Source organism: Montipora foliosa, chromosome 4 (assembly GCF_036669935.1).
Source record: "Montipora foliosa isolate CH-2021 chromosome 4, ASM3666993v2, whole genome shotgun sequence".
In the NCBI taxonomy this organism is placed as follows: domain Eukaryota; kingdom Metazoa; phylum Cnidaria; class Anthozoa; order Scleractinia; family Acroporidae; genus Montipora; species Montipora foliosa.
This window is the reverse complement of record NC_090872.1, coordinates 14,110,072-14,122,323: the sequence shown is the minus strand read 5'-3', so window position 1 is coordinate 14,122,323 and position 12,252 is coordinate 14,110,072. Positions and strand designations below refer to the sequence as shown.

Below are 12,252 nucleotides of genomic sequence, written 5' to 3'. Positions count from 1 at the left end.
GTACGCTAAAATAATTGGTAAGTTGAACTAATGTTGACCTTGAAGTTTATAGTGGAAATAACGATGAAGACATCAATGAGGTAGATAACGGTGACAATTAATGTACAGATACAGCCTTGTGGATCGACGTATCCAAAACTTGTTAATTATTGTATTTAAGACAATTAACAATTATCCACCTGAATATCTGAGTGACCTATTTAGCTTAAGAGACAACATCAAAAATCTGAGAGGGGTTAACAAGCTGCAAGTACCGAAACCTAATTTACGACTCGTTATGGCAAGTATTCAGCTAAGTACTTGGCGGCTATTACTTGGAACAAGATTTCTGATACCTTAAGATCCCTAAGCACATTGTCAGCCTTTAAAAAAGCATTCAGGCAGCTAAGGTTTTGGCTAATTCTATATGATATCTATGTTCTTTTGAGTAATTGGGCTTTTTATTGTATATAGCTATGTCATGTAATTTTTAGGTCTTATTCTGTAAATAGTTTTTGGATTTCCGTTTCTTTATTTCTCTCGGCTTATTAGCATATTTTTTTTGCTAGAGGTCTAATCAACCTCATCAATCCGGAGATTAAATAAAGCTTCATTCATTCAGTACCAACTTGTTGTCCTTTATCTTTAAGGGGATGATGCCGTCACAGACGACTATGCCAGCATAGCGATGTATTTTGAGAATCAAAAGCAGCATTTCCTGGCTGGGAAGTTTTTCCTCAAAGCGACACAATACGGCAAGGTAAAAGAAGGGATTCCCAGGATCGTTAATGTTTTTTCAACAGTTGTATTAACGGAATGAACATTACCTGTGCTTTTGCTTCCACAGGCTTTGAAGCATTTTTTAAAGTGCCCTGTTGGGGAGGATGGTGAGTCTATTGAACTGGCCATCGAAACGGTACGAATACCTTTCAATTTTTGTTTCTTCTTTCCAGTGTTTTGCAAATATTGACATCGTTAGGGGTGTACTTTGATGTCAATTAGTCAATCGGTCCATTCAATCAATCGGTCAGCATTCAGAAAGAAAGACAATACCAACAGACAGGCACGAAGGCAGCCATGCTTTTCAATCCGTCAGTCAGTTGGAGTCGACAGTTGGACAGACGGACAAGCAATCTTAGGGCGCGTTCTATTGACCGTATTCCGGAATAGGAATACACGGAATAGAAGTTAGAAATCCTTCGTTTTTACGGAGATTCGCATAAAAATTATCAAACACTTGCTAAAATGCTATTTTAAACATATCTTCATTATCCTTGTTGCTTCAAAAGCGCCAGACATACCGTTTTAAAACATCACTCCACGTGTTCTTATTCCGGAATAGGGTCAATCGATCGAAAGCACCCTTAAGTGTCATTTTCCTTGGTTTTCATGGCAGGTTGGTCAGGCTGCGGATGAGGTACTAACACATCAGTTGATTGATTTCCTCATGGGAGAGACCGATGGGATACCCAAGGTGAACAACCACAAGAAGAAAAATGTGAAGTCGTCAAATATTTCCTTTAATTGAAACAAAAAATTCCAACTCAATTTGTTTATTTAAATACCAGGAAGCGAAGTACTTGTTTCGCCTGTACATGGCTTTGAAGCAATACAGGGAGGCAGCAAGGACAGCCATTATTATCGCTCGGGAAGATCAAAATGCAGGAAACTACAGGAATGCACATGATGTGTTATTCAGCATGTACAGAGGTTAGTGTTATTTTCATTGTTGCGGAAATAGAAATTGTATCTGTTATTGTGAGATGCATTGAACGTCCTTGTGACAATTACATGTTTGTTTGTTTTTTCCAATAAGTCCGTTAACAAAGAAATACTTTCTTTGTAAAATAGTACTTAACATGTAACCATCAATGCGTTGCATCCAAGTCTAACAGTTTAGCGCATAGGATACTAGTGCAACATCTGCCATGCCACAACATAAAGCAGGTTTCTTGTGCTTATCCCATATAAATAAAAATGACCAAATATGGGCAGGGATGTTCCCCTTTTTAAACCACAAATGCGTGCAAGACATCCAGACAAGACAACAAGTTCCCGACATCTCAAGCCTTGTTTTTTTTTTTTGTTTTGTTTTATGTTCATTCCATTATACGTGTCAGGCCTGCAGCAAGAAAAGGTGCAGCAAATGACGGCTAAAACGGTCGAGTTGCAAGGGAAAAATAAAAACGACCCAACTTTTTGAATGCGTTTAAAATTCACCCTTTAGCAAGATCACTACTTTTCCGTACAAAGGAAAGTGCTTTATATCCAGAGGACCTATCCGCATTTCCCAACATTTGCGGGTGTCCATAATGATTTCCTTTGTTAAGCTTGCCATTTTCGCCCAAGTTCAGTGTGGATTTTATTTTCCAGAGTTGACTGATCATAACATAAAGATTCCGACGGAAATGATACAAAATCTGATGATACTTCACAGCTACATTCTGGTCAAGGTTGGTGCTTTTGGCATTTTGTCGTCATGTGATGCAGTGCATTATGTTGAGCAAACAGATAGCAGCCGTATCCGTCTGCCTTGTGGTGCTTCTGTGTTTGGCAAACATGTCCGATGTCAGTATGTTAATACGCTATCAGCCCCTGTCAATCCATGTCCACCGAAACCACATACCTCCAATTAATTACTCGAAATACCGGAAAGGTATCCGAGTTATAATCTCGGTTGACTTTGTTCGTTGCTGCAAAATGGACAATAGATTTACGAGGCGGCGACTTCATTGGCTAAAAGCAATGCACTTGAACCGTTGGAGCAATAAATTTCACCTCCCTTTAGAACGAAACTACTTTTTGCAACAACAACAACAACAACAACAACAACAACAAATAAAAACAGCCGCAATGTCGAGTGTCGTTGGACTCAGGAGATGATTTCTGCGCTCCGCGAGGCTTCTAACAGCCTCAATTCTTACAGAATTAGATAAAGGGGGGGTCATCACCGTATTATTCACAACACTGTTAGTTTCGAAACTTTGCAGCTGGTTACTGGTGTAGCTGGTTAGAAGAGGGCTATTAAAATTTCACTTGGCCAATCGTTTTCACAAGATTTCTCTCTCGCTACACTATTGTCTCATTCTCCCTTGGCCCACTGGTTTCACTTTGATGTCACCCTGCATTCCGTAGATTCACGTCATTTCCGATCCGGCAACCTGTACCAAATCAAACAACTCCTTTGGCTTGGTGACCCATTGAATTTATTTGTAAACACTAAGCGGTGTTGACCAATAGGTTATCCGTTGTCATGAGCCCTCCAGACGTCAACTGGCTGCAGAAACATTTACTACTTTTGTTCCGTACTTAGCAAAAAAAAAATTGAAGATCAAAAGTAAGCATCGCTTTAGTCTATTCAATCCTTGCAGTTTGCTTCTAACTCTTCCAAAATGCACCACCCGACTTCTGCCCAACATGGTATTCCGAGTAAACGCTTTAAAGAGCGTCTTGCTTTGAGAAGTGTGTCGAAACGATTTTCGTCCTTTTCCGCCGGGGAAGACTTGAAAATGTAACCGCTGGCAGGTGTCGTTATTTATCGTTATGATATTTTTATTAGAGCGAATTTCCATGGAGTGTCGTAAAACCAAAACCAAAGTAATTACTTTGGCCAATCAAAAAGGGCGGAGGCAATCCAGTAAACCAATCAAAACTTGAAGTAATTACACGTAGCCGACACAAAGCACGGGAAAATGTGGGCACGCGAGCTACGATTGATTTTGGTTTCACTTCTGATTGGTTGAAAAAGTGGCACGAGAACTTTGAACCAATCGCTGAGTGAAGTAATGCAAAACCAAAGCAATTCGGTAATTACTTTCGACACTCAATTGAAAATCGCTCTATGATCTTCTTTTAGTTTTATTAGTTAATGTATATATATTCATTAAGTTGGTTTTAGATACGTATTGGCTATTAGCGCTTTTAAGTACCCTTATAATTTTAGAAATTTATAAGCTTTAACTTATTATTATAGTAGTGAAACACTTGTGAATGCTAACCATTTAGATCCTAATTGGATAGGGTGTCTAACGTAACTTATGAACTAGCCTCTGCTAAGTTAGTAGAATTAGATATTGACTTAAGAAGGATTGAGGAAAAAAAACCTAACTAATAACATTAAAGCTACTAAACTTCCTCATAAGACACGAACTCAGGACATGAAAGCTCCAAAAAAGCTGTTATCAATACGAAGTGTTAAAACAGATATCTAACACGATCATCTACAATTGACCTTAAAGAATCCAGCGATGTTGTGTGTTCCCACTATTACTATCTTCTGAATCCTTTCGGCCGGCTTCAAGCAACAGTGCAGTTGTTCTCTACAAACTTTTACTGCCATGGGCGCATGTTCATGCTCCTTTCGTGCTCATACGGTTACTTCAAGTTTTTCTCTCTTTTTAGCTGCACGTCAAGCGTGGTGATCACTTGAAAGGTGCCCGGATGTTAATTAGAGTGGCAAATAACATCAGCAAGTTTCCTGCACGTGAGTGTTTCTTTAATTTGTACGATGGCACAGGAGGGTCAAAGTCCAGTTTTAATTTATCACAGTCCAGTTTTAATTTTGTGAGTCGTCATCAGTTCTCTCACATGTCACAGGTCATTGTTTTGCCAATACAGATAGTATCCTAAACATTCATAAAAGTTAACCTTAGGCCTAATTAAGCCTGAACAAAAGCTTTAAGGCCGAAGGTTAGCTTTTATGAATGTTTAGGACACTTTCTGTATTGGTAAAACAATGACCTGTGACCTGTGAGAGAGCTGGTGACGACTCACAAATTAAAACTGGACTGTTAACAAAAATTAAAACTGGACTGTGAAAAATTAAAACTGGACTGTGACCCTCCTGGGCCATCGTAAATTTGCTCTGGACACTACTATACCGTAAATATGATAAGGTAGAGTATAAATTACCTGTCTTTAATTTTAACCGTGGTCATGAAAATGATCACCACAGGTAAGGAAGAAGTTTCCAAGAACCTGAAAAAAACTCATCCTTGGACGAGACTCAAGCCCATAACCAATTGCCATTGCGCTGCACATTAATAATTTTTAATCGACAAGTGAGCGATCAAGCCTCCTGAGAGCTTGTCAATTTAACAAATTGATGTCAGTTTTTCATCCGTCTGACCGGCTATCGCCTCGTGGGTCCACAGCTACTTTGACAATGTTATGACGAAAAACTGACATCAATTTGTTTTTTACAATAACAAAAAGGCAGAGGGGTCAAAATAAAGTCAAAGCACGAGAAGAACGGGAGGCAAAAATGCGAGAAACTTCAATTTTATTCAATCTGACGCACCAAATTCATAACTTGCCTCGGTCTCTTATTGGCTAATGGAAAAAAACGGAGAATTTCTATTGGTTAAAAAGTGACAGATTGACGTTTCACAAAATTTTGCGTAAATTAACTCTTCGAAATGCATAAATTATAAATTTACGTATCTGTCCGCGTATTGACAATAAAAATTAGCGAATGAGCGCGCGAGAATTTTACAGTCACTGTAAAAAAGACGTCTTTACATTTGTGTGCTTAGTTACCTGGCCTTTAAATGAAAGTGAGGAGGCTGGTGTTGACCTTGTTATGATAGAGACCTCCCTCCTTTTCTTATGTCAATGATGTTGTCATGCTAATTACTAATAATTTACATAAAAAAAGCAGTGAGGTTTCTATCAAAACAAGGTCAACTCCAGCCTCACTTTCATTCGTAGGCCAGGTAACTTAGCACACAACTGTAAATTGGACTTTTCCCGAAAGAGGTGAAAGTATGATAAAGGGTTATGAAGTGTAACCAAAAAAAGTGGAAGAGCCTGATCGCAGCAATTAAAACGATAAGAAAAAAAGAAAAATACTTAGATAATTTTTTTTTCTTTCCAGACGTTGTTCCCATCCTTACATCAACTGTCATCGAATGCCATCGATCAGGACTGAAAAACTCATCATTCAGTTATGCTGCCATGTTAATGCGGCCAGAGTATCGACAGAAGATTGACCTAAAATACAAGAAGAAGATTGAACAAATTGTCAGGTAATTTATATATATGATATAGAACTTCCGTAGTCTTAATGTTAAAGTGCCTATCACCTCAACACAGTTCTCCAGCGTTTTGATTTATTCTCCAAAATCGTCCAAATAGGTTGTGTTGTTTTTAGAACCATTGGATTGAAAATTCATTTTTTTATTTACTTTGAAAGACGGAAAGAAAGGTTATACTTTGATTCATAACCGATCAATGAAGGGGAATGGGTTCACAGCTTGTAATACCGGGTTGACGTCGTAGACTCCTTTCTTTGAAAAACAGCGATGCAAATGATGTCAACCCTGTATTAAATCCATCCCCCTTCATTGCTCGGTCGGTTATGGATCAAAGTATAATTACTTTTCCCGTCTTTCAAAGCAAATAAAAAAGTGAATTTTCAATTTTAAGGTTCTAAAAACAACACAATGTATTTGGGACAATTTCGAAGAATAAATAAAGTGGAAAACTGTGTTGAGGTGACCGGCACTTTAAGCTTACTTTAAGGTCAATTTTAATACCGTAACTTCTACTTGTAATGGGCCTCAAGAGTTCTGTTAATATAACAAAGCTGTTCTTCGTCGACTACATCATCTTAGTCATTTTACTCATACACTACAGCAGTTTCTTTTCCTAGGTACAGAGCCCGACACCTCCAGTAATGCAGAAAGCACGTTTCTCGAATTTTTTGAAAACAACGATCCGCCTATTCTAGAATCTAGTCTTTTTGAGGTATTTTCAGGAGAGCGAGGGATTATTTATCTGAAAGAACGGTCGAAAAGTTCAATGACTTCAGAAAAACGGGCCTGGCGTCACCAGGAGCCTGCTCGTTGGAGGCGTTCGCTCCTACCCACCACACTTTTCTTTCCTGTCATGTTATTCTATGGCTTTTCTATTATAGAAAACCCGATAAAACGGAAGAGGAAGAGGCGCAAGACCCCTGTCCTTATTGCGATAATGAAATTGCTCAGACCAAGCTGGATTGTCCAGAATGCAAAAATACCATACCCTACTGTATCATTACGGTACGTCAGTGATCCAACCCAACTCATTTGCTTCATCCAGGATCGATTTCGTATCTGTTTTGTATACCAAGTGTGTTGACACGTAAGGGCGCGTTAAAACGATTTCATCCTTTACCCAAATATTCAGTCAACGACATGTTGAAAGCGTTTTGAACAGGTAGTCGGTATGATAAAGTAATGATCAACACAAACTTGACTGCAATATTTTCTCTTGTTCTTTGGCGATGTGTTTTGCCTTTACGAGACTGAAATGCCACTTTCATACTGAGTACGAGGGAATCTTTAAATATAATATCTCATGACATGTTCTCTTTCTGTTCAGCAATTTCAAGCCAAAGGCAACTCTTATATATTTCAATTTTAGTTTCAATTCGATTTCTGACTTGTTTAGAACGTATAAAGTTTCATATATTTGAAGTGCGGAATAAAATGAAATGAAAAACTAGAGACGCACTGTCGCCGTCGCCATCTCGCTACGGCTTAGCGATCAGATTGCCAGGCTACTAAGGCATGTTGCCACGTCGTTACAGGGCATTCAGCGAATTCGCTGTAGCACGTGGAATCGCTCCGTTGCTATCACTAAATTTACAAAATGGCTTCGTTTGAGGAAGCTCTTATAAATAGTTTCCAAATGTTTCCCTAAGGAAATGGAAAAAAATGCGAGTTAGTGGCTACAATGTTTCAGGTGTACTCACATTTTCTACGAGTAAAAAAATTGCTATAATATATTCCTATATGTAGATGAAAGCCCGAAAAAACCCAGTCTTGAACGGGATTCGAACCCATGGCCACGCAACTGCGCTGCGCTTGCTCTATACCAACTGAGCTACCAAGCCTGTTGGGAGCTGGTCGATTGGGAGTTCAACTTTTTCCCGTGTGAGGCGAACCAGAAGCAGGTGACCTTGAGGCGCGTAACTTGCGACTCTTTTCCTTGGAACAAAGCTGGGGATTTAAGAACACCAATTTTATGCCCAAATATGGACAAAAATGAGATCGATGCTGCACGCGCAGGAAAATGCACGAGCTACGTTACAGCCAAATAAGGACATTTTAAAACTCCAAAAAACCCCCAGCTCTGACTTTTTTAGGAAAAAAAGGTGAAATATATGAAACTGCACACACATTAGCTAGTTGTTAATGAGTATCTTGTCCCAAAAGTGGTCTTCATGATCGAGACACTAGTGAGTTTGCGAGTGTTGGTTGTTATTTTCGTATCGATTGTGAAAACTAACCCTAATGCATGTTTTTTTGTTTTTTTTTTGTTTTGCGCATTTTCTAGGGTCGTCATATGGTCAAGAATAATTGGACCATGTGTCCCAATTGTTTCTTTCCAGCTCTTTACTCCGAACTTGTAAGGTATATGCTTAAATTATAACATTTAGGGGATATTACATGGCCACGGCGGGAATACGAATTTTGTCCTCGGTGTTGATAGTATATCTCACGAGTGAGCAACAAGAACATAATTTTATTATGTAATAAAAACGCTATTACAGGAATATATATCTACCCGCAAATAGCTCTAGCCGGCTAATCGAGGCGGATAGGGTATACAGTTCAGTCACTAGTCACCAGCATCTTGGTGTTTAGAGCATCCAGCTACTAGATCTTGGAGGGTCGTGGGATGAGATCCTGTCTGGTACTTGGATCGATTTTTTTCTGAGCTCATGGAGTCATGTATTTTTTATATCTTTCATAGTTGAAAGCATTGTTTTAATCGACCTTGATTTGATTTGATTTGATTTTATTTGCCGCACCCACAGTTGTGAGCCAGTATCATCCTCACCGGCATTGCCATGATGCCAAACGTTAGATTAAGGGAACCAATTCTTGGATTTCACATGACGTCACGGCCGCCATATTGGTGTCCCCAAACAATGAAATGGCGGCCATGTTGGTGTCCCAATCCAATCCTCCGGGAATTGAAAGCTATTATTATGCTAACGTCTTCTTTTGTTTTCGTTGAAAAACATGGCTGTTGATCACGTGAGTGAAACCCAAGAATAGGCCAATGGGACATCTAAAACAAAGCAACTTAATTTAAATTTTCTTTGTTTTAGATGTCTCAGGGCGCAATTGCTTTCCTGTTTGGCGGTTTTTGTACCATGCGATCACTAACTGCTAAAGGCCTATTCCCGCCAACAACCTATCTTTGTTCACTTCTCTTTACATGCCCGCCCGGCCCCATAGAAAAGCCATTTTAATGTTGGTGAGGTCATGCATCCCATCCGAACAAAAGCGTCTAGTTTCTTGATTTGCATATTACATTCACCATCTTAAGAAACAAAATGAGACACTGGCACTTGATCTTGTCGATTTGTTTTTCACTTTTTTTCCTTTTTTTTTTTCGTTTTTGTAGTCTGCTTGAGTCCGGTGAATCAGTTTGTCCAATGTGCTCCCAGGGCATTGTGGCTTCAGAAGTGAAGCTGATAAAGGACCCATCGCAGTACCTCAAGACGGATAATAAAGATTAAATTAAAGGAAGGAAAGAACGACAGAAACAGTCCATGTTTTGGCAAATTGCCAGTGTAAATACAGGGTCGGAGTACATTGCGCTTGAACTGCTCAGTGACTTTGGTCAGTTGATTTCAAAGATGACTGCAACTTCGAAGAGAATGTCACAAATCAAACGAAAAGCAAGAAATAATGAAACATAAATGGCTCTGTTGGCCTTAAACGCTATTCGCTTGCCTTTTGTAATTGTTGTAATTTTTTTTCTCGTCGTCTGCAAAAAATCGACGATTTGTATGGAACGTTTGCATGTGACGATAACTTTTGCAACCTGTCCGCAAACCTTAACCCCATTCATGTCAATTTCACATCTTGAATAACTCAAACATTGAAAATGTTGTGATGATAGACAGAGCGTGACTTATGAGATAGAGTGTGGAGGGGTGTAACAACATCTACGTGGGGGAAACGTCGCGGAGCGCGTACACAGGAAGGGAAGAACACATAGTCACACAGCGAAAAGGAGGGGGTGCGATCGACGTTGTGGAAACATTGCAAAGAGAAGCACAGCAGTGAGATACAGAAATTTAAAATGAGTCTTACCGGTTCTCATTCTAATGACGCCATGCTGAGACAAATGTCCGAGGCGTTCGGATAGACAAAGTACCAGAAGGTAAAGTCTGCATACGAGCCAAGTGGCCCATCAGTCCGGAGCTTATCCCGGTTTCATTAGCAGGAAGCGACCGGGAGTATTTCTACTCCCCCCCCCCCCCCCCCCCTCCTTCCTGGGTGGGATAGCAGTCCATCGCAGGGAGGCGTAGTGGCCTCGAGCTCGTGGTAAGTGCGGTCGACTCCGGAGCCAGCGGTCCGGGCCCGGGCCCTGGCCGGGGACGCTGTGTTGTGTTCTTGAGCAAGACACTTTACTCTCACGGTGCCTCTCTCCAACCAGGTGTATAAATGGTTACCGGCGAATTTAATGATGGGGGTAACCCTTTCACGTATGCCTGTTTCATTTCATAGGAAGCCTGTTCGAGTTCCTCGCATCCAAAATCATTTTACCACCAAACAAAAATCCTAAAATTGTTCCTTTTAAACTGCTTGTCAGAAGTACAAACAGTGGAACATCCTTTAGCCGGAAAAGGTGCCTGCGAAGTTATTTACTTTCCGATGCCTTAATGAAGCATTGAATTGACAGCCATAACAAACTGGCTTAATTCTGCACTTGTGGCTTGGCCAGAAAGACAAACATATTATAAAATACCTCTCTGGAAAACTTTTGATTAAAACTTGAACCATGATGAAGACAATAGAAAGGAGTAACGAAACTTTTTATCTTTGAATATTAACTTGTTGCTAAATTTTCCAAGCCAGAGTAGCGTCGAACTATGTCTTTATGATCGCACTTATGTTCGAATCGCTCAATAGCTCAATAGCTTGGTGAGAAAGTTGTAGCCCTATAACCACTCAGTTTCCATGCCTTTTAGTGCTGTTTTAATTAAAATAAATTTTGCAAACGCTATAAACCGAAAAGGGTCTGTGGAATTTCAAGGTGTTGCTGAATTAAGCGTACTGTGCTGCTTCATGAGAATAGAAGGGTATAATGATTTTGTTAACGTATCCAAATTTAAATCTAACAATGAAGAATATCCTCTGCTAATAGGGGGGACACCTGTCTAAACTGATCTTAATGAACGAAATGATGTCTGAAATGAATCATATGTTGAACTTCGGCCTATGAAATCAAGTGAAGCTATGATCCTCGCGGTTATGAACGCAATTTTAGCAATTGCGTAAAGAAGCCTGAAAAATTCGGGACTTCAACGGGGTTTGAACTCATGAACTCCCGATGCCAGTACGACGCTCTACGTACGCTCTACTGACCAACTGAGCTATGAAGCTTGAAGTCAATGTCTTGAATTACGAAGATATTTTCATATTTTTTCTACCGCATGGCAGCCTATATGGAAAATAAAGAAGACGCCCTTTTGAGGAAGATAAGGAGGGAACTCATGCCAAGTCAGGAAAAAATACGGGCGGCTTCCTGGTAGTGCAACGAGCTTAATGGCTCTTTTAGCTTTAATGAACAAGATCGGATGGCCGCGCCGCCATGAGCGAATCGCTCCTCTGCAATTAAAGTCGTCACTTTGGCTTGTTCAGGGAAAAAGCTGACTCCTACGGTTCCTGAACAATGATTCATAGAATGCTAATCAAACTTCACCTACAGGTATAAGCCTCGTCTAATTTTTTAATTTTTCGGCTTCTCTGCGCAATTGCTAAAATTGCTTTCTTAACTGCGAGGAGCATAGCTTCACTTAAACTGAGTTTAACATTCTAAAATTATAAAATGGAATACAAAAGTACAATAAATCACAATTAGGAAAATATAAGCGGATCACAAATCACTGTTTGATGGGTTGTACAGATAACACCCACTTCATCTGTCTAAGATGTTACTTTGGTCAAGCCTCAGCGTGGATCCTTATCTTCAGTACGTAACTTCAAATGCTTGAGAATGGCAGCCAATCTCAGTTTACTTGATTTCGAGAAATGCCATCACTAATCCACTAGAGTTTTTTGCTTAACCATACTAAGCACAAATGTGGCTGTTTTGCTCAGCCAAACCGGAATTTTCACTCTTGCTTTAAAGATGTTCCGACGAGCCATGGCGGTTTCGATTTCAGTTTCTGTTAATTTTGCCATAATTCTCAAATTATCAATGACAAATGTACTTTTTAAAAGGATATTTAGTGGCGAGGAACCCCATGAAGAAACCAGAATGCTT

At 39.7% G+C, this 12,252-nt stretch overlaps 1 protein-coding gene across 1 annotated transcript in view; it reads left to right on the top strand.

Annotated features, from left to right (window-relative positions):
* The window catches only part of LOC137999953 (WD repeat-containing protein 19-like), a 42,665-nt gene extending 32,785 nt beyond the window's left edge, over positions 1 to 9,880 (top strand). Inside the window, exons 41-51 of the mRNA XM_068845992.1 lie at positions 1 to 17; positions 630 to 739; positions 827 to 895; positions 1,376 to 1,453; positions 1,548 to 1,689; positions 2,353 to 2,432; positions 4,381 to 4,462; positions 5,855 to 6,005; positions 6,896 to 7,019; positions 8,299 to 8,375; positions 9,379 to 9,880. The exon at positions 1 to 17 is cut by the window's left edge and continues 20 nt beyond it. Coding sequence (XP_068702093.1) covers positions 1 to 17; positions 630 to 739; positions 827 to 895; positions 1,376 to 1,453; positions 1,548 to 1,689; positions 2,353 to 2,432; positions 4,381 to 4,462; positions 5,855 to 6,005; positions 6,896 to 7,019; positions 8,299 to 8,375; positions 9,379 to 9,493 — 1,045 coding nt within the window. The 3' untranslated portion in view covers positions 9,494 to 9,880. The remainder of the gene's footprint in view (positions 18 to 629; positions 740 to 826; positions 896 to 1,375; positions 1,454 to 1,547; positions 1,690 to 2,352; positions 2,433 to 4,380; positions 4,463 to 5,854; positions 6,006 to 6,895; positions 7,020 to 8,298; positions 8,376 to 9,378) is intronic.
* The last annotated feature ends 2,372 nt before the right edge of the window (positions 9,881 to 12,252 follow it).